At 52.7% G+C, this 27,922-nt stretch overlaps 9 protein-coding genes across 9 annotated transcripts; 6 read left to right on the forward strand and 3 right to left on the reverse strand.

Annotated features, from left to right (window-relative positions):
• Positions 1-1,152: 1,152 nt before the first annotated feature.
• J4E83_002748 (uncharacterized protein) lies at positions 1,153-3,227 on the forward strand (the record flags this gene model as incomplete). Its single annotated transcript, XM_049329689.1, has 9 exons — positions 1,153-1,200; positions 1,256-1,399; positions 1,457-1,504; positions 1,651-1,948; positions 1,999-2,433; positions 2,489-2,699; positions 2,790-2,932; positions 3,026-3,085; positions 3,145-3,227. The coding sequence occupies 9 exons, from the start codon at positions 1,153-1,155 to the stop codon at positions 3,225-3,227; spliced, it is 1,470 nt and encodes a 489-aa protein (XP_049191368.1).
• Positions 3,228-3,795: 568 nt separating this feature from the next.
• On the forward strand, positions 3,796-5,151 carry J4E83_002749 (uncharacterized protein; the record flags this gene model as incomplete). The annotated part of the gene is made up of 1 exon (XM_049329690.1): positions 3,796-5,151. One exon carries the CDS (start codon positions 3,796-3,798, stop codon positions 5,149-5,151), a length of 1,356 nt encoding a protein of 451 aa, XP_049191369.1.
• A 357-nt stretch (positions 5,152-5,508) lies between these two features.
• Positions 5,509-6,985, reverse strand: J4E83_002750 (uncharacterized protein; the record flags this gene model as incomplete). The annotated part of the gene is made up of 3 exons (XM_049329691.1): positions 5,509-5,751; positions 5,801-6,162; positions 6,211-6,985. The coding sequence occupies 3 exons, from the start codon at positions 6,983-6,985 to the stop codon at positions 5,509-5,511; spliced, it is 1,380 nt and encodes a 459-aa protein (XP_049191370.1).
• A 1,144-nt stretch (positions 6,986-8,129) lies between these two features.
• On the forward strand, positions 8,130-9,971 carry J4E83_002751 (uncharacterized protein; the record flags this gene model as incomplete). Its single annotated transcript, XM_049329692.1, has 5 exons — positions 8,130-8,342; positions 8,391-8,780; positions 8,849-9,412; positions 9,471-9,589; positions 9,638-9,971. 5 exons carry the CDS (start codon positions 8,130-8,132, stop codon positions 9,969-9,971), a joined length of 1,620 nt encoding a protein of 539 aa, XP_049191371.1.
• A 359-nt stretch (positions 9,972-10,330) lies between these two features.
• J4E83_002752 (uncharacterized protein) lies at positions 10,331-13,090 on the reverse strand (the record flags this gene model as incomplete). Its single annotated transcript, XM_049329693.1, has 1 exon — positions 10,331-13,090. The coding sequence occupies one exon, from the start codon at positions 13,088-13,090 to the stop codon at positions 10,331-10,333; it is 2,760 nt and encodes a 919-aa protein (XP_049191372.1).
• Positions 13,091-14,754: 1,664 nt separating this feature from the next.
• Positions 14,755-15,561, forward strand: J4E83_002753 (uncharacterized protein; the record flags this gene model as incomplete). The annotated part of the gene is made up of 2 exons (XM_049329694.1): positions 14,755-14,864; positions 14,934-15,561. 2 exons carry the CDS (start codon positions 14,755-14,757, stop codon positions 15,559-15,561), a joined length of 738 nt encoding a protein of 245 aa, XP_049191373.1.
• A 3,377-nt stretch (positions 15,562-18,938) lies between these two features.
• J4E83_002754 (uncharacterized protein) lies at positions 18,939-19,766 on the reverse strand (the record flags this gene model as incomplete). The annotated part of the gene is made up of 1 exon (XM_049329695.1): positions 18,939-19,766. One exon carries the CDS (start codon positions 19,764-19,766, stop codon positions 18,939-18,941), a length of 828 nt encoding a protein of 275 aa, XP_049191374.1.
• Positions 19,767-23,672: 3,906 nt separating this feature from the next.
• J4E83_002755 (uncharacterized protein) lies at positions 23,673-24,257 on the forward strand (the record flags this gene model as incomplete). The annotated part of the gene is made up of 1 exon (XM_049329696.1): positions 23,673-24,257. The coding sequence occupies one exon, from the start codon at positions 23,673-23,675 to the stop codon at positions 24,255-24,257; it is 585 nt and encodes a 194-aa protein (XP_049191375.1).
• A 1,117-nt stretch (positions 24,258-25,374) lies between these two features.
• Positions 25,375-27,353, forward strand: J4E83_002756 (uncharacterized protein; the record flags this gene model as incomplete). Its single annotated transcript, XM_049329697.1, has 2 exons — positions 25,375-25,781; positions 25,829-27,353. The coding sequence occupies 2 exons, from the start codon at positions 25,375-25,377 to the stop codon at positions 27,351-27,353; spliced, it is 1,932 nt and encodes a 643-aa protein (XP_049191376.1).
• Between the last annotated feature and the right edge of the window lie 569 nt (positions 27,354-27,922).

The following is a 27,922-nucleotide window of genomic DNA, read 5'->3' on the forward strand; positions in this document are numbered from 1 at the left end:
GAAGAGCTGTAGGAAGCTATGGGGGCTAAGGAGAGGTCGAAAGGTGGTGCGAAGCATGCGGTTGCAATGGCTGCCTTGTCAGTCCACTATAACGAGGGGAAGAGAGCACCATGTCAGGTTGACGTGCCATTGCCGCCCGGCGTGCTCTATGCAGAGTGTTTGGCGTCATTGTGGGGTTGTGGTTGGACTGCGAGATCGTAGATGCTGACATCAGATGCGGAATTGCGCCGAGACCGAGCAATGCGAGGACATCAGATGCAAGTCAACCTGCCAGCTGGCTTGAAGTTGTCGTAGTCACTTCACAGCAATGCCGAATTTAGTCACTGAGATAGGATCAATTGGCTGGTCTGTTTGTCGCTGCTGATGTTTTGCGACCAAGGTGCAGGCTCTCGGAATGGCTTCCGAACGTTGGAGGAGCTCAGCCTTCGTTCAGCAGCGGCTGAGCAGGAGGGGATGCACAAGCGAACATTGACCAAGCGATCTACATACTGAACTTGTGGGTCAATTGAAATTCAGTTTCGGCTCTTGGACCGTACTCACTTGTTGTGCGATACCCATCGTTGGGAACGTTCATATTGCCTGTCTCGCTCCTATATTCGCTGACAGAATGCTACCTGATAATTAATGAGGGCACCAGTAATGGTTCTACGAGCTCCATAACAATCTCCCATTATCATGCCATCGGGCTGTGTGCTGTCAATAATGTTTCGTGTTACAGAAGGGGGCAGAAGGCGATACGCTCGCCTGTGCCCCCAATGGCCCACCGCAGCAGCTCTCATGCACGGAAAGGGCTGCGCCATGTTGCGAGAAATCAAACGTTTGCTACAAATCTACCAACACCACAGATACAAATCTTGAGGAGATGCTAGGGGCTCCACGTCTCTGCTTATCCAAATCTGTGTCTCGGTTTCAGTTCTGTTAGATCGCAACTTCCTGGAGGAATAGCCCTGGAGACGTGATCGGCCGCCCTACACCGTTCAGGTCTAGACTTCCCGCCCGGACCCTCTTCCACGCCCGCTAAGTTCATCACCCAGGAGTGCTGCCTTCAGCTCATCCTACCCGCACCGAACCACGGTTGGACAATCTGTTGTTCGCCATAACAATTTCGCCACTATGTCGAGCTACAATGAATACGAACGACTCATTCATCAGATGCAATCATTTCGCGCGTCTGATGAGGCCAGAGAGCAGTTTGTTACAGTACGTGTCGCTGAGTCGCGTGTGCGGCCGCGCGACAATACTAATCAATCAATAGGAAATTCTAGCAAAGTATCGCGAATTGTCCGAAGAGCACGCCAACTTGAAGAATGACTATTTGAGTGAAAGAGATATCAGGAGGAATTATCAGAGGACTGTGGATGAGAAGCAGGCTTTGGTGGGAGATTACACACGTCAGCTGGTGCGTTACTCGCTGTTATGTCAGCCTTGCCGATTCGCGTGCTGACTTTGGCTACAGGAAGCAAGTTCATTTGTGTTGGCACTAATTGATGGGGATGGAGCTATCGTAAGTACATGCGACTCCCTGAAGTTCATTATTGTCCTGTGGCGACTTCATATCGATCCTGGCCCACATATGGCTGGCAACATGTACAGGATATGGCGACACGGACATACAGCCGAAAGACTTGATTGCTGATTTTGAATATGCAGTTTCAAGATGCTTTACTCCAAGCCGCTGGTGCTGATGGAGGTTCAGAAGCTGCTTCCCTCCTGTATCATGCAATTCGCGACCATGTTGCTTCGTTGTACAACAGCTCAGGCAGCTGGCCCATTATGGTCCAGGTCTATCTAAGTCTCGATAAGCTTGCACAGAAGTTGGCGTCGGTTGGCCTTCTTCGGTCGCCTCAGGATCTACGAGCTTTTGCGCAGCGCTTCAGCGTCAATCAGCCCTTATTTAGTATAATCGACGTCGGTCACGGTAAAGAAAGAGCCGATCACAAGATTAAGGGTATGACGTCTCTTCTCATCAAATTGACTGACACTAATAATGCCCTGCAGAAATGCTTCGTACCTTTAGCGACAATCCCACCTGCCGTCATATCGTCTTCGGTGGTTGCCACGACGCAGGATACCTACTAAACCTCGAACATTTCAAACACGATACCGCCAAATCCAGTCGCATCACACTTCTGGAGACCACACCTGCCTACCGCGGCTTCGCGGACCTAGCCAATTTCAAGCGTGCTCGTTTCGACGACGTCTTCAAGAGCGAGCCCCTCCCTGAATACCAGCCTCCAGTGAATGGCTTCGGTCAATTTTCTGTACAGTCGCCAGTACAGGCACCAGTACAACCACTCCCACGTTCAGTCACGAACAACACCAACACATCATCACCTACGTTCACTCCGAGAGCTTCCGTCGCGTCTCCCTCACCCAGCGTAACCCCGGTCTCAGCTGCTGCGCCTGGCGAGTCGAATGGAGACTCTTCCTGGGGTAAGAAACTCATCCTGTATCGATTTCGTTAGAAGCATTGCTAACAAGAGACCAGCCACCGTTGGCAAAGCCGGTGCTCCTGAAAACGGCAGCATTTCGATCGCACCTACTACGGCCGCTACTAAGAAAAACACTAAGAAGAAATACGCTTATTACAACAAAGCTGGTCAGAGATTGGATGAGCCACTGCCACCGAAAGATCCTGCCGCCGCAGCTTCGCTCGAAGCACGCATGAAGAAAGTCGGCAAGAAGATGTGTAATCATTGGTAAGCTGCCACTTTGGGGTGCTGAGACTACGACGAGCAACTTCCAGTGCTTCACTGTTGCTACTGAGACCCGACTAATATACCTTGCAGGCATCTTGGCGGCTACTGCGAGAATGGCAAATTCTGCAATTTCCAACACGAGCCGAAGCTTACACCCGCTGAGCTGAATGCCTTGCGCTACAAGACGCGTAGCTTGGCTTGCAAGAACAAAGGCTGCGAGAACATTGACTGCTGTAAGTACAAATGTGGAAGAGGCCCTCACGCGACGATGACTCTCAACCTCGTCGTATCATGGATCTGCGGTAATGCTAACATTACGGCTTCAGATCTGGGTCATCAATGTGCTCTTGAGCGCGACCATGGATATTGTTCATTCCCCGAGAACTGTAAGTACCGTCGACGTTGAAATATACTGGAGTTTTGCTGATTTCTTGTTTCTCCACAGGCCACCTTCGTGCTACGCATGGCATGGACAAGGTCAAATACGTCAGGTACGACAAGGACGACAATGCAGATTACGCTCCCTAGTTGAGTGAGATGAACGAGGATCGTGGCCCAAGGTGTCAGATCAGTCGAAAGTCATGTCGACCACGGAAGTCTCGCGGCGGCCATGTTGTCTAGATAGTACAAAATTGCTAATCATTTTCTCTTGTCTTCGTCAAGCTACTTCCCATTAACTCACTGTTCTACGTGAATCATCTCTTGCAAAGAGAGTCAAGTCGTCCTGTGGTATGTCTACTACCAACCTAATGAAGGCTCGCGAGAGCGACCTACGAAGCGATCTCGGCCGAACATAGGCGACTAGAAGATTAGACCCTTGGTTTTCCCCACACTCCACACGAAGACCACGCGAAAGCCAGAAACTGACGAGGCGGATAATATGACGGGACAAGCAATGCTCGTGAATATTGTCCTGCGGCCTTATTCAAGCCGCGGCAGCTGAATTCGGCAGTACGGTAGGGGACTCTTCTAACGTAATCCCTCCACAAAGACACGGGATAGGACCGACTTCTTAGTGTAAATAGTTCATTACGGATGCATTGCAAGATTCTGTATTCACTGAATATCTTGTCGCCCTCAAAACGCTTTTCCCAACATGCCGTTCTTGTACTCCGACACGCAACCAAAGATCCTCATTGCAGGGGCCGGTATCGGCGGACTGACCACCGCGCTAGCACTCCATGCCGCGGGCTTCAGCGACGTTCAGATCTTTGAGACAGCATCAACGCTCACCACACTCGGCGTCGGCATCAATGTTCAACCTTCTGCAGTTCTGATTCTGCGGAATCTGGGTCTGCGCGAGGCCCTGGAAAAGACTGGCATCAAAACGGCAGAGCTGAACTTCTACAATCGTCATGGAGATCCTATTCTGAGCGAGCCAAGAGGAATGAATGCAGGTTACGAAGTGCCTCAATTCTCAATTCATCGTGGAGAATTCCAGATGTTGCTTCTGAGCGCTGTGAAAGAACGCCTTGGCAACGATGCTCTACATCTGAACCATGCGCTGGCGTCGTTTGATCAAAACGACGAAAGCATCACAGCGCGCTTCGCGCATCGAAGGGATGGTGCCCCGGTAGACGAGTCAAGCGTAACAGGCGATATCTTGATCGCTGCCGATGGCATCAATTCCGCAGCAAGAAGGCTTCTTTACCCTGGCGAAGGCCCACCACGCTTTTCAGGACGCATGCTCTGGCGCGGGTGCATCGAGCGCGACCAGTACCTCACAGGCGCAAGCATGGTGTGGGCAGGTCACGCTGATCAAAAGTTCATCGCATACCCTATCAGCGCACGAGCAGCCGCCAAAGGCAAAAGTTTAGTCAACTGGATTGCAGAGCTACGCACACGCGACAAGGACGACACAGACCTCACACCGCCCAAAACCGACTGGACCAAAGCCGTCAAGAAAGACATTTTCGCAGGGCCCTTCGAGACATGGAGATGTGGCGGCCTTGAAATGAAGGATCTGATCGACAACACAGAGAAAGTCTTCGAATTCCCCATGTCAGATCGTGACCCTGTAGAAGCCTGGTCCTTCGGCCGTCTTACTCTCATGGGCGACGCAGCACACGCCATGTACCCCATCGGTTCAAACGGCGCATCCCAAGCCATCATCGACGCGGAAACGCTCGCTAAACATCTCTCCAGCAACACCTCTGATATTCCAGCCGCGCTGAAGGCATACGAGCAGGAGAGGCTACCGCCCACCGCTAAGATCGTCATGGCGAATCGTGCGAACGGGCCGGATCATGTCTTGCAGCTGGCTGAGGAGAGGGCGCCCGATGGGTTTAAGAATGTGTATGATGTTATTCCTAAGGATGAGCTGGAGGAGATTGGTAGGGTGTATAAGAAGGTTGCAGGATTTGAGATGGAGAGTGTTAATGTGAAGGCGAGGGAGACCGAGGGGGTGCACAGGGAGAAGGGGCTGAAGAGTCCGGCGGATTGGATAGAGTGATATATTTATCCTACGAGAAAGCGATAGTACAGCCTGTTGAAGCTGCGCGTTCTGTATATCTTTGACAAGTGTCAACCCGAGTTCCTTCAATACTTGCACCTCAAGTTGTCCAGGCACGTGCTGGGCAGCGATGACGTTCACGCTAGTCTAGTGCGAAGAGCAGCTTCCAACCGAAAGGAGATGGAACGCTATCCCTACCAACCTCCTCACTTTGGTACCATTAACATTCGTTCATCATTACTTCGTTATTGCTTGCTAAAAACATCTAGTAAACTATCTATGAGCCCTAATGCCGGTGGCAGCGCCATCGCGGCTGTACCAAGGCCCCAAATCTCTTGTTCAGGGCGGTGCACCCCTTCAGCGGTGCCGTCCAAGAGCCAACCCTACCATGATCATGCGCATCACTTTCTCGGCGCCGTCTTCGACCAATACCTCAGTCTGCACGATTGCCTGTTCCAGGGTTACTGGCCCCCTGAGGATGCTCGTGAAGGCTTTGATGCCTGCACCATAGCAGCCGTCTGCTCCTTCCCCGATGGTACCAGCTAGTGCAACCACCTGCGCCCCGTTCCGCTTTGCGCGACGAGCAATCTCAGTCGTCATCTGTCTTCGTCAGCGTTCTGATGGAGAAGCAACGATAAAGGATACCTACCTTTCCGTTCGGTGACTGGAAATCCAAAGCGCCCTCCGCCGTAATCACGAAATCCCACTGATTCTCGAAAACCCGGTCGAATTCAAAGTACTCGTTGATGGCTTCGGCGCGGGCACGCAATGTAGCGCCGAGCAACATCAAACCTGTTCCGAGACCTCCACTGGCACCGCTACCCGGGGTCTGAGAGATGTCCTCTCCAAGCGTCGACTGAGCAACGTGCGCCAGCCTCTCAAGCGATGTCGCGAGCATCTCGACTTGAGCAGGCGTAGCTCCCTTCTGCGGCCCATACACTCGCGCGACTCCTTTGGAACCACAGAGCACATTCTTGATGTTGCATACGGCCTCTATCTGGACCTTCTCGGCTGCATCAACGTTAGGACCGGTATGGATGTGAGACGTGGGTGGCTTACCAGCATTCTTTTGTAGTCGAGGATGCACATCAGCCCAGCAGATGCTGGATAGGCGGGCTAACGATCGACCACCGCCGGCCTTGGGTAACTCCTCGCCATCTTCATCAAGTAACCGGACACCGAGCGCCTGGAGCATTCCAGCTCCTCCGTCTGAGGTTCCCGAATCTCCACAGCCAATGATGATCTTTGTGGACCCTGCATCGAGCGCTCTCTTGATAAGCTGTCCCACCCCATAAGTAGTGGTGATCGTTGGGTCGCGTTCATCTTTCGGGACCAAGCGGAGGCCCGCCGCTGCCGCCATGTCCAAAACAGCCGTCTGCTTGTCCTTGCCAATAAAACCAAGGTGCGATTCGACCGCCGATCCAGTAGGGCCGGTGACTGGCACGTCGACGATAGATCCGCCATGGGCCGCTACCAAGGCACGAGCAAAGCCTTCTCCACCGTCATGCAGAGGAAGTTTGCGCAGGATAACGGAACTGCGATCGAGCACCTTTCGGATGCCTGCCTCAATCGCATGAGCTACGTGTTCTGGGCCCAGACTCTCTTTGAACCCTGACGGTGCCACGAGGATCCTCAGTGGATGTCCGCCCAGAATGTCTGACGTTGGAGTGGGTAGCACCGCCGATGCCGAGTGCGTGAGGTCGTCTGCTTGCTGTTGCGGCAAGTCGAATGTCTTCAACGAAAGCAGTCGCGTGATCTGCGGTGCGAGTGCTGTCGTTGCGGCTGGAGCAGTGTGGGCACATGGCTCCTTGCTCACTGACACGCTGGCGAGCATCTTTGATTCGAAGAGAGTAAAGCTGAGTAGATGATCACGAATAATGCTAATGAGACAGGATGTTGATCGAACGATGTCGAAATCGAAAAGCGAACGTGAGAACGTGGTAATGTAGAGCGAGCGTGCGTCAATCAATATGCCTGATTGGATACCGTCATCATATGGACCTACGACGTCCTTATATCTTGGTCCCAGACTCTGCTCGTCTGGAGTTGCACGCTCTCGCGATAGACCTATGCGACATAGCCCGTAGAGCTATTTCCGGTGCATCACTTGGAAACGCCACCTGAGGTGTTACTTCCAGCCTCAAAACCACGGCATCAACGTCATTGAAGCTGCAAGTACTCACACATTCATGAAACATGAATGCCGCACTTCCTAGCTCATGGTGTCGTGGCATAGCCGGAAATGACGACTACTATAACACAGCCCTGCTAGCATTCGTACTACCAAGTGTATAGCTCTAAGTCATGGTTGGCTTTTCTTGATATCTTGATTAGTATTAATCCCGCATACCCAAAGTTCTTGACTGACCCACTTTGTTCTTGAGGTCTCGATTTCGGCCAATCGCGGCGATTGCACGAGTCTTCACCAAGCGGTCTAGCGAATAACCAAGCTGTACCTGCTTGGCAAGAAGAACCGAGCACAGCCAGGTAGCTGACGTCTACAAAGAAGGCTGCTGTCGTTGATCAGTCTCCACCGGGAAAAAGCTTACGATCTCGTGGCAGTAGCCGCAGCCTCGTCATTGGCTATAGGGGACCTGAGATGTGATGGCTACCGTGCGCCCACGCGACAGTTTTCTATTCTTGATTAGACCCTCGACAAGGGTCTCACCGTGGCCTTATCAACCTGAAGCTGGGCATCTCGAAGCCATCTTTCTTGGACCATGGCATTCACCCTACACCGGTGATACTGTATTTTGAGGTCATTTGGCAGTATAGTGCTTTTGGTACGGTGAACAGCCTCCTCTTGGTGAGCGCCTCTTTGACACTGCCTCAATTGGTGAGATTTGGCAAGAAGGTCTCGATACTATATGCAGGCGATCTGCCCCTGTAGCAAAAAAAAAGGTACCACTCATCATCACAGTCGCTATCATCACTCTTTGGATTTATCATTCGTTCAAACTCAACGCTCGTTACTTACCATGAACTTCAAAGATAGGTTACTTGGTCGATCTTCCCGAGACGACGGGAGCGCACGCGACTCCTTGGCACTGCCGAGATTTTCGTTCGAAGGGGACGGTCGTTGGCTACTTAGCACGCAGCGTCTGTTCCTGCAGTGGGAGCAAGAAGAGTCAGGGTACGAGGCTGGCCGGGAGAACATGGAGGAGGGCCTTCGTAAAGGCGAAGAAATCATTGTAGGTCTCTTGGGTGTCTCATGGCACTGCCACTGACGTGACGTGTAGATCACCTGGGACGGCCCGAACGACCCTAGCAACCCTCTCAACTGGAACAGCAAACGCAAATGGGTAGCTACCATACTTGTGTCGCTGTTCACGTTCATATCGCCATTCTCGTCGACTATGGTAACACCTGTGTTGCCGGACATTGGGGATGACTTTGATATACCGGAAGGCTTTATGCGCCAACTGGTCATGACCATATTCCTTCTTGGCTACGCTCAAGGACCATTTGTACTTGCGCCACTAAGCGAGATCTTCGGGCGCGTTACGGTATTACAGTATGCCAATCTAGTGTACCTGCTTTTCAACACTTGCTGCGGGTTTGCGCAGACCAAGGAGCAGATGCTTGCTTTTCGGTTTCTTAGCGGTCTAGGCGGAGCTGCACCCCAAGCTGTACGTCGAACCATTGCACATTCATTGCAAGTCTCACATCATTGATATACATGACTGACGGAAGATAGTTGTGTAACGGCGTCCTAGCTGACACGTGGTCAAAAGAAGAACGTGGAAAAGGCCAGGCCATATACGGCATCCTGACATGGCTGGCACCCTGCGTAGCACCAATCGTCGGCGCATATATATCCACAGGCGCGAATTGGCGCTGGATCTTCTTCGCCACATCCATCTTCACCGTCCTCGTTCAGCTCACTGCACTCTTCTTCCTACGCGAGACGTTTGCACCCGCCATCCTCGGCAAAAAAGCAAAAGCTGTCAGGAAAGCGATGAAGGGCATTCGGAACGATGTGGTTGTGCGGACTGAGTTTGAAACAGGAGATCGTATGAGCAAGATACTGAGGAAGAGGTTGATCCTGCCGTTCATCATGATGTTCACCCATCCCGCGACCCAGGCACCCTCGATATACCGCGCCTTTTTGTACGGTGTCATGTACTTGATGCTTTCGACGTTCCCGATGGTGTTTGAGGAGGTGTACGATATGGATACTGGGCCTGCGTCGCTCAATTACTTGTCGCTTTGCTTGGGCTTCATGATCGGCTTGCAGATTTCGCATCCGCTTATTGATCGGGTACGTCTATCAAGCCCAGCTTCTTGGTCATGAATGTACAGCGCTGACTTGGGACTAGCTGTATGAGCGGATGAAGGCTTACTACAAGCTCACCGAAGGGGTTCCGGAGTTCCGCGTTCCGCCTATGATCATAGCAGGCATCCTCTGCCCTATTGGTCTTTTTGTCTATGGTTGGAGGTTGGTCTACTCTACAACTCTCACTGGCATTATACTAATCGTATACAGCGCACACAATGCCGTTCACTTCATCGTCCCCAACATCGGCGCCGTCATCATAGCAATTGGCCTAATAATCGGGTTCCAATGCTCTCAAGCCTACACAACCGACGCGTACGAAGCCAATTACGCCGCCTCTGCAGCGAGCGTAGGAGCATTCATGAGGACTATGTGCGGCTTCAGCTTTCCGCTTTTCGCACCAAAGATGTATGAGACATTGGGTTTGGGATGGGGAAACAGTTTGTTAGCATTCTTGACTTTGGCAGTGGGGTTAGTAGGGCCTGTGGGACTATGGTTCTATGGGGCTCAGCTAAGGAGGATGAGCTGGAGGGGTTTGGGATAGATCATGGTATGCATATAGAAGAGAATCATGTTTTGGGGAATGTATTTGTTGCAACCAAAGTATGATTACACGAGGAGGTATCCGCAGCACCGAAGACACCAAGACACCAACCCCACGAACAACCCAGGAGGTTCTTAGACAGCGCTCGAACACCAAGTCCAGACTCGAAACAGACCCCAACAGGCCACAACACTCCCTCTAGTTACTCCAGAAGGCCAATCATACTGAATCCGTCCTATACCTCGCCATCAATGACGCCACCCAGATTAGCGGTGTCGCACTGACTGGTATAGTCTCCAACTCTTTCTTCCAGGTCAATGTTCTTGCTCCCTCTCGCGGGCCAAGAACCTATGACCACCTCACTCGTCATCAGAGGCATAAGCCTCAGCTATCTCCATCTCGGCCTCCACCGACTCCGCGTTGTGGTACCAGGTCAACCTCTCAACGTCGCCGCGCAATTTTGTGTTCTCAGCCTGAAGATCTTCGTTATCGTCAAGAACCTTCTTCATCTGGTCCTTGACCTCTGTAGTACTGCCCATGAAGAGACCATCTTTGACCTCCTCATATGTGAGCACCCCATCCTTGAAAGCCTTGTTTTTCGAAAGTATGTTCCACCTCATTCGGAAGTTGTGGCACAGCTTCTGCGATTGTTCCTTCTCCTTTTTGGCGGTCCTGAGTTCCTGTGCCTTAGCTAGCATCTCGTTGTCCCTCTTGACCAGGATCTTCTTCCACTCTTCTTTTACATCCTCTCTGAGCCCCTTGTTCTCTTCCTCGTATTCCTCAATTCGACATTTCAACCCCTTGATTTCCGAACTTGCTTGCGAATTCTTCAAGTCGTCAAACTCCTGCTGGCGCTCACGTTTGTGCTGCGCGATCTTCGCGGCGATGACCTTGTCTCGCGAATCGATGGCTTCGTTGAGTTCATCTTTCGCCTTCTGCTCATCACGTTTTAGATCATCAATCTTGATCTTGAGCTCGACGACTTTGAGGGTGTATTTTTCTTTCTCGGCCTGGACTTCCTTCTTCAATGAGTCGTTGTCATTCTTTAATGAGTCATTGTCCTTCTTCAGCGCTCCAATCTGCGTTGAAGACGCTGCATCGATGATTGCGGGCTGACCGTGACTCAGAGCCTGGATGCGTGTATCGAGGTTTTGGCATTTGGTCTCCTTAGCCGCGACGTCGTTTTCGAGAGAGATGATGCGCTGTTGCAGGGCCGTGATGGTTTGCTGATTGGTCTGGATGGTTTGACTGTTGTGCGTCGCGTCCCATTCAAGCTGCTGTATCTTCTGATCACGTCGGTCGATCTCTTGGATGCCTTCATGACGGTAACGGCCGATTAGATCCGTCTGGCTGTCATTTGTGTCCTGTAAGTCCTTGATAGACTTGTTCTTTTCCGCCAAGTCCGCCTGATACTGCGCGATCGTTGCAGCTGGCGTCCCATTGGTGCTTCCTGCTGCCTGGACATGTTGCAACTGACGGTAAACCTCCTCGCCCTTAGACTTGGCTTCAGTAGTCTCTCCGATGGCGGTATCGCGCTCCTTAGTGAGGACCGTGACGTGGGTATTCAACTTCTGCACGTCGACGCTCAATGTATGAACCTGGTCTCGGAGATCCCTCTCAATAGTGGAAGTAGACGGGGGGTTGATCGCGGGGTTCCTCGCCGACATGTCCAAGACCTGCTGTGAGGCAAGTTTCAGCTGCTTCTCCAGTCCCGCGGACTTTTGGTCTGCCTGAACCAGGGCGTTTCGTAGGTCTGGGTCTCCCAGACAGTTAGCCGTGTTAATGCTTGCCTTCAGTGTGGTCATTTCACTGATGTGCTTCGCTTTCAGGGCATCGGCGTTGGTGCGATGTTCTTTGCGCAACTTGTCCCGCTCCCCGTTCCAGCGCCGTTCGTCATCTACACCCTGGGTCTTCTTCTGAGCCTGAACTAGCGAAGTCTCGTTCTTGGCTTCGTTAAGCGCCTGCTCTAGGGCAACGACCTTGGTGCGCAGAGGCCGTAGCTCAATGAGCTCAGCCTCTTTCTCTTCGTGGAGCTGGGCGGACTCCTTGACAGCCTCGCCAACGTTGCCTGTGTTGATCATTTTCCGAAGGTTTGTGATTTCTTGTTGCTTATCCTGAAGCAAATCGTCGAAGGTCCGTACGACGCCGGAAACGTACTGAGTGCGCAGTTGGGTCGTGATGGTGTCTTTGAGGTCCCTGATCTCCGTTCTCTGGGCCTTATTCTCCAGCTCCAGGTATTCTAGGCGCTGTTTGTCCGCGATGAGAGCGTTAAGTTTAGCTTCTGACCTGGTGTTGAGTGTCTCTTGGTCCAATTCGCCTTCGTCAGCTTCAAGGACGCCGAGGCCTTGAAGTATCGCATCTCGCCCGGGCAGAAGCTTAGCTGACCGCTCAGCCTTGTCGCATCTATGAAGCAGGGTCGCTCGCTCGGCCAGTGCCTTCTCTGTAATTTCCGTGCGGCTTCGCTTCATTGTCTCGTAAGCCACTTGCTTACTCTTCAACTGTCCTGATAGTCTGATTACCCTTGGCTCACGGTACCACATGAGCGCGATTGCGGCAATAGAGATCATCAGTAAGACGAGGAGGATGGCCGAGAACGCTCTCCATGGGAACCATGTTGCTGAGATAGACACTGTCGCGGGCATTTGTGTGGTGACTGGAGGGTACGCTTCAGCCTCAGGAGTACTCGGGCTCAGAGTGGCGTCAGGAGTGTAGAGTATTGTTGTGTATGGGGTTGCCGGGTCGATGGGGTAGTGTGTCCACTTCGTAAGCCAGTGGTGGTCTATGGAGGTTGACACAGATGTCACATGCTCAGTTACCGTGGCGTATACGGTCTTTGGAACCGTGGCTGTTGTGGTGGTGGTGCGCGTCGCAGTTTCTGTTTGGATTATGGTCTTGTAGACCTCATCGGTCAAGGTCTTCGGCTCCGGAAAGAAGGTGGCCGTTGGGCTGACTGTAGTCGCGTTCGTGGCGCCGGTGGAGGAGATCTGCCATTGTACGGGAGGTGAATTAGGGTGTGTGGCTGGCGGAAGATATGAGGTCTTGTAGATGGAGTGAAGTGAGTGGACCAGGATGGACAAGCCGCACCAGACAAGACCTTCGTAAGGTGCGACGTCCGACATTGCGTGATGTTTGCTTTGTCGAGCTGGAGTGTCAATTGCAAATAAGACTGGTGTTCGCTAAATGTGTGGTGTAGCGAGTGTTTTGGAGTCAGAGTTTTCGGTCGCAAGGTGGTTGTCAAGGCGATGTCGCACAAGCTGTGTGGGGGGTGTAAAGCGTTTGCAGATGACGTCCAACAAAGGTGCGATTCGTCAGTCCAGTGACAAAGCGCATTAATCTACAAAAGTGAAGGTGACTTCGAACGTAACAATGATGACACTGTGTAACGATAGATGTAGATGCTGGGGTGACGGACAATGAGGAGGCCAACGCACACCAAAGGAAAGGAAGGGCGGCCAACCGGTCGCAACGAGCGCGAAGATGTCTCAGCAGTGTCTCTCGGTGACCATCGATCACCCCAAAGCTCCCAGAACGAGAAAAAGCTTTTCGCTGTTGAGCTCGAAACATATCTTGCGCGCATCGTTGGAGTGCAGTGCAGCACAGTGAAAGACAAGTCTAAAGAAGTCCATGCTCGTCCCCATATTCAAGCTTGGACGTATTCATCGTCGTCTTCTGCAACTAAAGCCCACTCATCACTGCAGATAGTATGTAAATTGTGAAATGCAAAGCCATGACATTGCAAATCGCCTGTAACGACATCACGCCAAGGGGACCGCTGCCGAGTAGAGAGCGCGCACCAATTTGAGCTTATTCCGATTGTTCCAACTCTTGCGCAGCGCTGTATTTTGATGCATCGAAGTGAAAGGCAGGATGGAAATGGCTACTTCTTGTGTGAGAATGCAGTAGAAGACGTCGCCAATAGCCAAGGGGATCCGCTTCTCAGTGTTTCCTGCTAGGCCCGCTACGGGCAAGCGCTGAAATGCCGCCGCCTGTGCCCGCCTCGCGAACGGCATTCTGAACACCACACTGAAGACGGCAGCGGTACAGCACACAGCATCCTACAGCACGATAAGCATCACGCGTAGTGGTTGTTCTACATATGATAGGCATACAGTCGTGATGAAGGGGTGTTTCCCGGCTCCCACCTGAACATGGATCGGCACCTCCTCAGCCTCTACACCGCCTGAACAGCCTCCCTTCGTGCCTCAACTTCCTGGTCGCGCAGCTCAATCGACTCGTACGATATTTCTTCTGCCCCAGGAGCACTGATCACAACATCTTATGCCATTGACATGGTCATTGGGCTTGAGTATCCAGTTTGCAGCCCAGATCGCAAATGGGTTTCCTAATTTGGGCATCTTAACCCGCCCACAAAAGATGCTCCACTACGGCACACGTGCCCGCTTCGAACAAAATTCACAAGTCCCAGCTGTTACACCGGAAGCACGGGTCTCTGGGACCCTTGATCTGGGGTAGATGAGACCTTGTCGCCGTTTTACTCCACTTCGGTCTGGTATATCCACGCAGCACGCAATAGGCTGTAATGGAGGAGACTTTGGCATCGTTTCAGCTGACTGCTTATCTTAAAAGCGACTTGTCCCCATCTTTCGAAGAGCCGCCTGCCTAAAAGAACGTCGGATCCGCTGTAGTCTTCCGCATACCCGAGCATCAGGATTGTGCTAAATCGTGGGCACGCGACCGCGGCTAATTCCGTTGCCTGTATTACTACCTGTCTCTGTACTCTTTCTCTCTACTTTCCATGTTACTGCGACATACGTACTTCACCATGTCACCAACAGCATCAGCAACCGCTGCCGTACCCACATTGACGCAAAGTGGAGCACGAGTTGCTCTACAAGCCGCGGAGCAGCATGCGATCGAAGTCGGTGTTCCGATGTAAGAGTTTCCCCTCCCAGACGCATTGAATGAAGCAGGATGGGACCAACCATGCTAACACAACAACAGGAGCATCGCCGTAGTTGACGCGCACACACACCTTTTAGCCTTCACGCGCATGGACTCGGCGAAAATAACGTCCATCAACACCGCCATGGACATGGCCTTCACTGCCGCTGGCAATCGCATCCCGACCTCCGCATACCAAGAAACACCCTGGCCAGGCAGCGCAACCTCGGGCATTGGCAACACAATCATGGGACGCTTCACTACGCTGGGCGGTGGCGTACCTATCCTGTCAGCAGCGGGCGACATACTCGGTGCTATAGGCTGCTCGACGGGCACAAGCATGCAAGACGAGGCTGCAGCAAAGGCCGGCAGAGACGCCGTACTGGACGTCATCAAGAAAGAAAAAGAAGCCGAGGAGACGAGACTACACGAGGAGAGGCAAGCAGTGCTGACACTATGGAAAGAGAAGGAAGAAGAAGTAGGAAACTTGAGAGAGGAGCTCGAAGGCATGGATAGAGGAAGCAAGAGGATGAGGTTCGACGGCGGAAGGAGTGGAAGTGTCAGCGTTGCTGGCAGTCTGATGGGACGACGAGCGAGTACACAAGCAGGACTAGCACCAGATACCCCGCCAGAAGATGGCGAGCTGCTTCCGAGTTTTGTGGGGGAGGTGTCAGTGGGGCGTTATTGAGCGATTTATACCTCTTACGTTAGCGTTCTGAGTATCAGGTTCGTGAACTAAGCATGGCGTTCATGGTGGTAGTTTGGGCGAAAAGAGGCGTTGGTACAAGGGAGGTTTTTTGTTTGGTAATGATGAACGAACACTATTTGGTCTACTGTATGGTCATGGTACGTGGGAAGATGTATGGCTTAGGGTTGTCTGCATATGCGCAAGTCATTCCAGGAGTGATCGAGCGGGGCAGCCTTTCCACTTTTGATGAAAGGTGTGGTGGAGCTCAACACATGCGTCGGCGTTGTCGGCAACATGTCGACCAAACGTCATAGAACCATGATCGCCCGCTTGGTTCTAGGAAGAACTAGGGGTCTGTGGAGTAAGGAAGCATGATTTGCTGGCGCTCTACTCGGGATGGTGAGCATCGGCAGAGGTGCATGCCAGTATGTATCTGAATCGGAATTCATCTGAACAGGAATATCTCTCTGGCTGACATCTTATTAACTTCCAACAAATGATCCAGTACCGTATATTCACTGCCAACCCTCTACGATGCCGGCATATTTGAGTTTGGGGAAAGATTCACGCACGGCAAACCTATATGCATAACATTGTCTTCCACACACGGCAAGATTTTTGTTTACCGGCATTCTTCACGCCCGACAATGTCTATTCACGCCCGGCACATGTTTCCATACCGGCAAATCCATTACTACCGGCAGAGGCATTCAGCACCGGCAAATGTCTTCACGCCCGGCATCTTTACCATACCGGCATTTTCTTTCAGCATCGACACTTTCTTCTCATACCGGCACTCTTTACCATACCGGCACTCTTACCATACCGTCAGTTTGATGACCCCTCATTCAAGCCCGGCAAATCGTTCCAGCACCGGCAGGTGTAATCAACCCCGACAGAACTGATTTAACCACGGCAAGTGCATTCAGCACCGACGACCGTACCCAGTACTGGGAAGTGCTTCTACACCGGCAAACTCATACAGCATCGGCAAGTGCTTTCAACCACGGCAGACTAAATCAACCACGGCAGGCTGATTCAACTCCGGCAAGCACATTCAGCACCGGCGAAGTGATTTAACCACGGCAGACTGATTCAACTACGGCAGACTGATTCAACCACGGCAAACTGATTCAACTATGGCAGACTGATTCAACCACGGCAGACTGATTCAACCACGGCAGATTGATTCAACCACGGCAGGCTGATTCAACTCCGGCAAGCACATTCAGCACTGGCGAAGTGATTCAACCACGGCAAGCACATTCAACCACGGCAAGCACATTCAGCACCGGCAACTCGATTCACCTCCGATAAATGCTGGCATCATACTTATACCGAAGTATCAGGCCTTGGGCTAAGTAAAACTAAATGACCGCATGAGTACATTGTGAGCAGATGACAATGGAAGCGGAAAGCAATACAACCGAGTATATTCTACAACTGCGCATCCTTATTTAGTCCTTCAGCGCATCACAAGGTAACTATTGAACGAACATGAACGAGCTTCTTCTGTGCTTCACCATTTAGGCGATGTTTGCGTGCAGAACCCACAATCACCGTCGTCAAGGAGAGATGTGAAGCATAGTGACACGCAATAGATTTGATAGGTCGTACACGTCTCGTCGTGATCTCCCACACCAATCTGTGTGATTATGGAGCTGATCGAGCTTGCTCATGACAAATCGTATTTCTGCGTGGTAACGACGTGCACGCGCGACATGCCGGGCTGGTTCGAGCTTCTTTCTCATCTCCAAGAACCGCCCACATGCCGAGGGCAATTTCCTAGGAACTCGTGGGGACATGCCCGTCGCGCTACGAACACATAGAGAAATAGCCTGCGTGCGTTTGCGCGATGCTGAGTTCATTTTTGGCTGGAGGAGGCGGCGGTAGTAGGACCTTTGCGTAAGGAACTGTTCACATTCACTATCTTCTCGTTGGCAATGCGATGAATAAATCACCAAAAGCTACGTCCATGCGATGCAATGGTCGTATTCCATATTCTTCGGGTCTCCTCAAGGTCCTCAAGGTTTGCCTGGAAACGGCAGACTCACAACGACTTACGCAATCTCAACACCACACGGGAACGAGATCGGGCTGAATACTCGTTACAGCCCGTCTTCGATTGCGCAGTCGTGGCTCGTCACCCAACTTACGTACCCCCATGCATCGCCATGGTCGGGAAGCCCTTCTTGAGGAAACAGCCAACGGGCGCAGTCGAGCCACCCCGCGCAATGAACCACCGGCACGCCTCAATTGTCAAGCAAAAGTCCAGCCACCTCTAGACCACGCGCGATCTTCATGCCAAATCACCGACTACATCGCCGAAGCCAACGGTATCAGTATCCCCACCCCGATTCACGAAATAACGATGTGCAAGTGACGCCAGTTTTTGATCCCTGTACCGAGTGGGCGACCCAGTTTACCGATGGGCAGCGGGCCAGTGTTGGGCCAGGCGAAGCCAAGCTGGGGGGAAGCCGACACCCGGCCTGCGCGCGCGCAAAAGGCCCCATGTCGCAAGTCTGTCAGCGTTGTAGCATTGCAGCGTTGCTCGTGCGACGCATGGTGTTGAACATGATTGTTTCTTCGTTTTGGTTTCAATGGTTTGTGAGATGCGCGACCTGGTTTTCGGGCGACGCCAGTCTCCTGACAAACCACACTTTGAAGCGACAGGCAAACTCTATCGCCACAGCTCCTGAGCGCCAGATGCCATGGCGCGAGGCACTCGATACTTAGCTGAACGCTCTTTGTTGGCAGGGGGCAGGGGGCAGCTATTGGGATTTGGGGGCACACACTGCCTTCTGTAGTTGAGTGACGAAGCGGCGCGGCAGTCTGGCAAAGCCGCCCAAAAACGCGCCACGCCCCCTTGGCAGGCACAGAACACGAAGTGTGCCTGAGCCCTGAGTGCTTACGGGGTCATCTCCGCAGCCGCCCGGGTTCCTGCTGGCTCGCGTCTGTCACCTTCTTTCTTTGGCTGCCGTGCGCTCGCTCAGCTCGTGTTCAGGTACGAGGCGTGTCAAAGAAGCGAAGATCGCTGGCGGATTTTATTGTTAGTAGTCGTGTTAAGGGTGATCATCGCAGGGTGGGAGTGATAGGCAATTGTTCATTCAGCGTTGTCACATGGGCAAAACAGAAAGGCAAGGGATTCGGGTCATGAATTCGTGGATCTGTAATTTGGCAACAGAGCAAAGAGGCGCTCCCCTAAAAAATGAGCAGGGAAAATAAAGAGGTTTGGTACCGTAAGATACAGAAGAAAAGAATATGTTTCCAACCAGCGCGAAAGCACGCGTCGCGAGTTTGATCTCCAAGCCGCCCTGTCATCTACAGTAGAAGAATTGTAACCCCCATACATCCTCATAACCTGTGTTGCGATTTGCTTATGCAAGGTCGCAGCACCAGATACCCTCGTGGTTAGCACAACCAATCTTGGTGTACTGGTCGGAAGTGAGGATCTCAGCGTGGCCGGTCTGACCCTCGTAGTTCCAGCCCTTGGACGCGCTGCCGCAGACATCCTCAAGACCGGGCAGGCTGGGGATCTCGCAGAGCCATCCACCGTAGAAGACGTGGTCGAAGGACTCCATGTCGGGCTTGCCGGGGGCAAGGACCTGGCCGTAGGTGCCGGGGTTGAGCTTGTGCTTCATGACACCGTTGCCCTCAACAACGACGTTCATAGCGTTGGACTCGAGCTTGGAGTCGCACTCGAGAGACTTCATGCCGAGCTTGGCACGCGCCTCCTCAACAATGCCCATGTATCCACCGCTGGAAGGAGCGGGAGCGGGAGCAGCGGGGGTGGTGGTTGGCTTGGGAGCCTCGCTGGTAGGAGCAGGGGGAGGAGGAGCGTCGTAGGTGGTGGGCTTCTGGGGAGCGGGCTGGTAGACCATGGTGGTGGTGGGCTTGGGCGCCTCGCTGGTGGGCGCAGGGGGAGGGGGAGGAGCGTAGACGGCAGTGCTGGTGGGCTTGACGGGAGCGTACGCGGGCATGGTGTTGGTGTTCTTGGCCGGGGCCTCGTACGCAGCGCTGACGGAGGAGCTGGTAGGCTTGGGGATCTCGTAGCCCTCGGTGACGTAGACAGTCTTCACGACAGTCTCAACGACGACATGGACGTTCTTGACGTGCTTGTGCTGGCTGCCGTAACCACCGTAGGAGGGAGCGGCGAGCGCAGAGCCAGCCAGAATGGCGGCGGAGAAGGCGGTCGAGTAGCGCATGTTGATTGATTTCGTGTTGGTTGATTTAGTAAAGGATAGGAGCTGGACTTGAGTTGACAGGTAAGGTTCGACGGTCGAATTGTTTTTTGGTTACAGATGCGAAGTGAGCGTGTTTGTGCCGAAGGGCGGTAGAGAACGTGGTGTCAAAGATTGACTGTGTAGAGAGTGAATGACTGGATGTCGAACCTGGAAGTCGCAGACCTGGGGTAGTAAAGGAAGGCAGAGGGGATAAACTACATTTATACAACTTGACGCTAAGCAGGAAACGGGCGTTGTGCAGCTGACATGGGCCAGGAAATTAAACGCGAGCGCCATCACATTTCCGCCCACGGCCCCGTCCTCCGCAGATTTACCTGTGCCTGGAGCTAGAGGCTCTCAAGCGCAATCCTCGTCCCAACCAAGCCCTTGGTAGACCGCTTGCATCCTTTCATTTCGTCTCTTGCTCAGTGACAGTCACCGTAGGCCAGGTTTTGGAGTCTGCAGCCCTACGGATTCGCATTGGTTGCTGTCGGATCGCATGTAATGAATGTCTCGGTAGCTATATGCCTTCCAAACCCTTTGTGCTTCACTGCGATTGTGCGCGGCAATCAATAAAGCTTTGTTTGTCTATCCGTCGTTGATTGTCGTGCACTCTGGCGCTTCGACGCGGATTTCGTTGGTACGGTCCAGATGTGACAAGCGTCAGGGGTAAACACAGACGATCATTGGGCTTGCGCAAGGGACAGCTCATCAAACGCCCACTTCGGAAAATTAAGCGGAGAGCTAAGTCGAGAGCGGCAAAACGTAAAGACATCTCGAAGTGCGCCGCTGTCCCATTGGCTGTTATAATCGTTCGGACCAGGTACGGTTTCAGATGTTTTTCTTAGCCCAGGGTACAGCTTGGTCTGACCCGGCTCTGTGAGAAACCTCTTGTGAAAGGTAGTCCGAATAGTTGCACAACTACAGTCCGCCTTAGTTTCAGCTCTTGTGCCACAGCATCTGCTGGCCCTTTCGCTCGTATCGCACATGGCGAGCGATTCACGCGTCCGTGCGACCTCCATCGCTGTCCGAGGGAAGAGTCGAGACTCTAGAAGGCCGTTCGCAGAGTGGAGCCGCCGAAGGATTTCTACTCGGACGGGAGAGGTCATCGTGAAACAGCGAATCGTGGGATATTTGGAGATCCCGTTTCTATCGCGCCGCCCAACAAGGTAGAAGTAGAGGGGAAGCCTGACTGCCGCCCGTTGTCGCAACATCCTTCCGCCGTTGCAGGCGATCGTGTGGATGTGACGATAACTGCCAGAGTCAGTGGCGCTTCATGACACTCGACTTGGCTCCACCTTCAGTGTCACCATCTGCCATCGATCTTCCGCGTGGACGGTCGCCACGTGTTAGCGCACTGGTACACCTGGGCAGCGACGAGATCTCGTCTCTTGACGTGGATCCGGTACACCGCATGGTCAGCGACCCTCCAAGGACTGTGCCCGAGCCGCCCACCAGGTAATCAGCCAGCAGCCGAGATCAAAATTCAACGTCATCTCTCGACCCAAGCACGCGACACAGCTAGGATGTCGTAAAATTAATGGTAGTGATAATGAGGGGTTGTAGCAAGGTGACCCAGCACTGTTTAATCTTCGACCCGTTGCGGCACCAGATTGTTTCTTTCAACCTCATCTCACTCAAGATGAAGCACCGAAGGCCTGCCGTGCCTCAGGCCTCGCGATTAAGTGAAACGTCGATTTTGGTCTGGACGCGCTCGCCGTTTGTCATGATGTGTCGCCGTGTGCTGGCGGCAAGCAGCCGTCTTGCGTGGCCACCGTGCAATTTCGCGGAGGCGGCTCAGGTTTGTCTTCGTTGAATACTGCCGCAGACCCACAGCATCAACGGCGTTTGGTATACCCGGCCCGTCATCAAGTTTTGAGGTGCATGTGGGTGGCTGTCGCCCCGCTGTCGGCTGTACTCCGAGTGCGGTACGTGGTTTCTTTTCGGCTTTCGACTGCATGCTAGTCGAACTCTTCATCCACACACTTTTTAGCCCAGTCGCAACGCGCCCTCCGTCGCCGCGCCTGATAGGGCCAGCCCTGCAAGGTGTTCTCTCGCGCGTATGCACGATGCTGACGCATGCGCCGTTGATCGTCGAACTCCTTCGTGCCTGAAACGTGGAGGTCGGCAATCTTCCTATCTGCTATCGATTAGATAGCTGGCCGGAGTGGCGCGAGCGTGCTGACGACCTGGACGTCAGCAGAACTCGCTGCTCTAGGTCACCGGGACGTCGTCGTGGCTCCTGTCAACCCGGCTGTTGAAGAAGATCCTTCATCCCGGTGTGCCGGACTAACCGTCAGGTACCATCGCGCCGATTTTCACATGCAGCCCGTAGCCCCGGCGGAGAACTGCCTCAACCGCGAAAATCCTGCAGTAGCGCGAACGAAACACGTGTGAGCCACGAAAACCTCTGCCTGCCAACTGTCTCGGCCGGTTAGTCTCCCAGCAGACACGTCGGCGGTCCGGTGTCTCTCCCTGGATGGCGGTCACGACGTCATCTGACAGCTCATGCAGCTTGCTGTACTTTTCCACCCAGCTGGCACAAACATCAGGATTTAGCGAGCAAATCCAAAAGCACTACGGTCAGATAAGGCAGAAGCAAAGTGACATGTCACCTAAACAGGATGAAGTCATGGGAAGACGGGAGATCACTTCTTGCCTCCCGAACTCAAAAACGTAGGCGATGCCTGATCCAGATGGCGGCTTGGCGGCAATCATAAAGAACGTCCACGGAGGCCTTCACACCTTGCTCGGGTGACGAATGAAATTGAACCTGGCACGCCGCCATGTCGAGCGCGAAACACTGGGCGTTCTCATGTTGAGCGTCGTATGCCGCTTCACATACACGCGTTCACATATTCCCAGCCTGAGTGTTCACGCAGCGAGGTCTGCTTCTTCTTCCATGCGGGTGGATTGGGTGCTCGATCGATCAATCGTCATCTTACTCCATGATCCTACACTAAGACGTTCTAGCCTATGCGACTTCACTACTAGCTTTCGGCTTCACCACGTCGCTGTCTGCTTATTAGCCGTTCACCGATTGGTGCGCATCCGCCGTGCCTTGCATTCCCATAGACTATTCCAAGCTCCACCCGCATTCGTCTAGATGACTGCGTCTCTGTGAGTATGCTAGATAACAAAAAGCGCCACTGATGGCTGTTATTCGTGTGAGTATAGCCACGCTACATTCTGATTGACCCTCGCGAAGGGCGTACCTTGGATTGGAGTAGCTATTCGCAGCAACAAAGCCTTGGAAGTGTAGACCAAGGCACCTATCTTTCAGGATCGGCTAAAGAAAAAGCAACGACCGAAATTGTGTTCCATCCGAGCCTAGACAGTTCCTTACATCATATTCAGGGCGCTGAGGTATGCGCCGCCCAATTAGGCAATCCGACCAACCAGAACCCATACCCCCGTCTCCACAGACAGCGCTGAAAACACCTCTGCGGGACGAAAAATCTGCAGTTACCGCCGGATGACTCGGAGACGCTTTGTTCTGCCCTGAATGTCTCAGTGTATGATTGGTGTGCCTGGCAGGCCTGTTGGGCCTTGGCGGCTCATACTTGTTCGGTAACGGATGTAGGTATGATAAAGAGCTGGACTACGCCGTGGGCCCACTTTGAATTCCCATGTGTTTAAAGTCGACGTTCACCCTCTTTTGTTCTTGATCTACACACACTCCTTGTCACATCACAGTCAAGCTTCGACAGCTTTATCACATTCTTTCCAAACTTCCCTCTCTTGTTCAATTGACGGTCTGGACCTCCACTCATTCATCACTCCAACAACAACACACAGTCTCTATAAAGAAACTTCGCCACACTCCCTTGTGTCGCCAACAAAGAACATCTTCAAACAACACCGTTACAGACCCTCTCAATCAACAACATGCTTTCCAAATTCACCTTCGCCATCGCGGCACTCCAGGCTAGCCTTGCCCTTGCTGGCAACGCCATCATCGCCAACCGCTGCAGCTACGACATCTGGGTCTGGACGATCTCTACCGGACACGGTGTGCCCACAGCGGTCCGCATCCCTTCACGTACCACCCACAGCGAGCCCTACACTGGTACCAGCACTTCCATGAAGGTCAGCAAGACCGAGAACCTCCTCGCTGGCCACCACACGCAATTCGAATACTCCATCGCCGCCGGTCAGCTCTGGTACGACATCTCTTTCGTCGACTGCGCCAATGGCGAGTCTGCGTCCAACTGCCCCGGCCACGACGAGGGCCTCGCCATGGATGCCAGCGACGACAGCTGCGGCAAGATCGACTGCGAAGCTGGAACATACTGCCCTTCGCAGATCTACTACGTCGACCAGCCTTTGCAGAAGCTTAAGATCGCAGAGCCCGTCTTCATGTGCCCCAAGACCCTGGGCACCAGCCCCGACCTGTACATGAAGGTCTGCTCTGGCGAGGAACAGATCAAGAGGAGCGTTGCTGGACGCATGCAGATCAACGGCGAGGCTTAGATAGCCCTGGTGCCGCGCACTTTACGATTACTTCTCCAGCTCTTTTTATGATTACTTCTTACGTTCTTTATACATAAACTAGGGATTGGATATGGGATATACCTTGGGTTACGATTTGGTTACGACTTTGGATGATTCAATGAAACACGTTACGCTTCTACGAACTCTTGATTGACATATTTGCTCTGTGCGTTATTCATCGTGATGATTGAGATGGCGGTATATCGTGACGTCGGCTCCGTATCGTTGGTCGTGGTAACGGCGCTTACTGATACCAGGGCTGTGCCTGTCGCATTCGTGGCGGGGACGCGTCGCACGATACGAGTTGCACATTTGATTTTGGCCGAGTTGTGCCAGGTGGTGCGCTCCGGGGCTGCTGCCAGGCCATGGCCATGGGGATAAGCGAGTCCGTTAGCGCGAAGACCACGTCATGCATTTTCGTGCCCAACTTCATCTCAGCCCCCATTGTGGTGATGTTTCATCGAGTGAGTATGGTTGCAGAGAAACGTACGATACAGTGTAAGCTTTGGGGAGGAGTATGTTGATGGTTCGAGTCTAGAATTCCTGTACGCGCCAACCGGGTGACAGAGCCGCGCGTCAGGGGCGCAGAGGAAGACGAATACCGATGCGCTTCACCAGATACTCTTCAACTCGGTCTTGTCATTGAACTTCGAAACATTACCCGATACTGCGGTATCTGATGCCTGTTACGACTCGACTGAGCTTAGTCGACGACCGCAGATCAGTCTCCAGTTACCCCACATCTGCACCGAACGAACAGATCTACCCCGAACCTTTGTCCTCTCAAACGCCACTTACCATTCGGGCTAGCAGTAACGCTCAACATGGCTGGTGGCTGCATTCGCTCGACATGCATATGATTAGTAGCATCAGCAGACGGGGCAACTTGCATCCGCGGGCAGATAATCAGTCTCGTTGCGAGCCTACTGAAGCGATGGTGGAGTGGGGAAGCTGTTGCGAGAGGGGTTGCCGCGGCTACATCGACCTGTATTTCTTTCGACGTCTACCATACGATTGTTGATGTACTGGGCTCCTTAAGCAAACCCAAAACCTGGACTAAAGTGACAGCATCGACTTTCCTCCACCTAAACGCAAAATGACGACGAAAGGTCCGATCGCAGCTGCTCCGATAGCTGAGGTACCTCTTACCGAGGCAGAGGCTCCCAAATCTACTGTCGATATCAAGACCGGAGAGATAGCAAACAAAGACGAGCTGCCTTTTGACCCGGCAGCGCTCCAAGCAAAGTACCTTCAAGAGCGTGATCGACGTTTAGCACGAGACGAAGGTGTAGAGCAATATATACTCCTCGATGGCAGCTTATCACACTACTTGGACGATCCTTGGGTCGAGCCGGGGTTTCAGCGCGAGCCTATTGAAGAAGAGACGGAGGTGGTAATCATCGGTGGTGGTTACGGTGCTCAGGTCTGCGCCGTGCGGTTGATTGAGGCTGGCATCACAGACTTTAGGATCATCGAGAAGGCTGGGGACTTTGGTGGAACATGGTATGTTTTGTTGAACAGCATGCTATCCATTTACTAACAACCAGGAGGTACTGGAATAGGTATCCCGGAGCGCAATGCGACATCGAATCCTACATCTACATGCCCCTGCTAGAAGAAGTCGGATACATGCCTACGGAGAAGTATGCTCGTGCCAAAGAGCTTCTCAGACACTCACGTATGATTGGCGAAAAATACGACCTTTACTCGCGAGCTCTCTTCCAGACCGAAAGTAAAGAGATGCGATGGAACGAAGAGGAAGGAAAATGGACTACGCACACAGCGCGCGGCGACAAGATCAAGTCACGATTCGTGATCCCCGCCGCTGGTCCTCTTCATCGACCCAAGTTTCCCGGCTTGAAAGGCATTGAAGACTTCAAAGGCCATTCATTCCACTCCTCGCGCTGGGACTATGCCTACACGGGCGGCGACCCATCGGGGAACCTGCTCAAACTCAAAGACAAGCGTGTGGGTATCATCGGTACAGGCGCGACAGCCGTTCAGATTGTGCCTCATCTGGGTGAGTGGGCAAAGCAGCTCTACGTCTTCCAACGTACGCCCTCTTCGATCGACGTTCGTGGCAATCGCCCGACGGACGAGGCATGGGCACAATCGCTCCAGAAAGGATGGCAGAAGAAGCGCATGGACAACTTTGACAACATCGTCAACGGCGGCTACGAGAAAGAAGACATGGTATCCGATCGATGGACAGACATCATCCGGTCTCTAATCACCGCCGGCATCGACCCAAACAACCCCGTCGAAGCTGCAGCTAAGCGACAAATCGCAGACTTCAAGAAGATGAACGCTATCCGCGATCGAACCGACGAGATTGTGAAAGACAAAGAAACAGCCGACGCTCTGAAACCATGGTATAACCAATTCTGCAAGCGCCCCTGCTTCCACGATGAGTACCTACCGACCTTCAACCGTCCCAACGTCACGCTTGTCGATACCAAAGGCAAAGGTGTTGACCACCTCACCCCCAACGGCGTCGTAGCCGATGGCCAAGAATATGAACTCGACTGCCTCATCTACGCCACTGGCTTTGAACTCGCAAACGAATGGTCGCACAAAACCGGCATCGAGATCTACGGCCGCGACAACCAGACTATAACCGAGAAGTGGGCTGATGGCGCACAAACGCTGCATGCATGGGGAACGCGCAACTTTCCCAACTGCCTCTTCGTCCAGATCGTGCAAGCCGCTCTTACGCCAAATTTCATGCACGTCACTAACGAGCAAGCAATTCATTATGCGTACATCATATCGGAGTGCAAGAAACGCGGAATCAGGACGGTGGAGCCGATGCAGGATGCGGAGGAGGCATGGACGAAGACGATCGTTGACGGCACGGCGATCCGAGGGGACTTCTTGAAGGAGTGCACGCCTGGGTACTACAACAATGAAGGTAAAGATAGTGAAAGGGAGAAGAGGAATGCGACGTTTGGTTATGGTAGTCCGGCGTTCATCAAGATCTTGAATGATTGGAGGAAGGAGGATGCGTTGAAGGGCGTGGATGTTAGGTACGCCAAGGACGAGGCGGCCGAGGCGCTGGCAAGGAGTCGTATATAAATCGTCCTTTGGGAAAGTTCTCTTACTCCTGAATTTTACTCTCGCATTCCAAAAACCATGCTCGAGTACTTCATGAGAATTGGGCTTTTGAAAACACCAACATTAACTCATTCCCCGAATTCCTCGTTCACAGACTCTAAACCTCGCGAATGTTCTTCATGGCTCACTTATGGACATATTATCTTACAGCACATTCCTCTGTGCCCACCAATATCCTAGAATATCAATACCACAAACACATGTCCATCAAAAACTTTGGAGGCCGAATTGATGTCTCACAAGGCGCGCGAAAAGTATACATTTGACTAGCCGTTTTGAAAATGGCGGAGGAAACTTCCACTCATCACTTCTCGGCTTCGCTATCACACTGAAAAGCGCAGGACTTTCTTGGATGTGACCGGCGTCGCTGCGCATCATAGCCACTACTACGACAAGTATGTTAAGCTGCATTACTCGCTCCATCACTCTTGTAAACTCAGCACCCACAATTAACATTTTCCAAAACCAAGTTCTGGCTCGATCATGGAGAGTTCCAGCGTCAAAAACAAGAATCACCCTCGTTTATGTTC

Source organism: Alternaria metachromatica, assembly GCF_023757995.1.
Source record: "Alternaria metachromatica strain BMP 0045 chromosome Unknown scaffold_4, whole genome shotgun sequence".
Taxonomy (NCBI): domain Eukaryota; kingdom Fungi; phylum Ascomycota; class Dothideomycetes; order Pleosporales; family Pleosporaceae; genus Alternaria; species Alternaria metachromatica.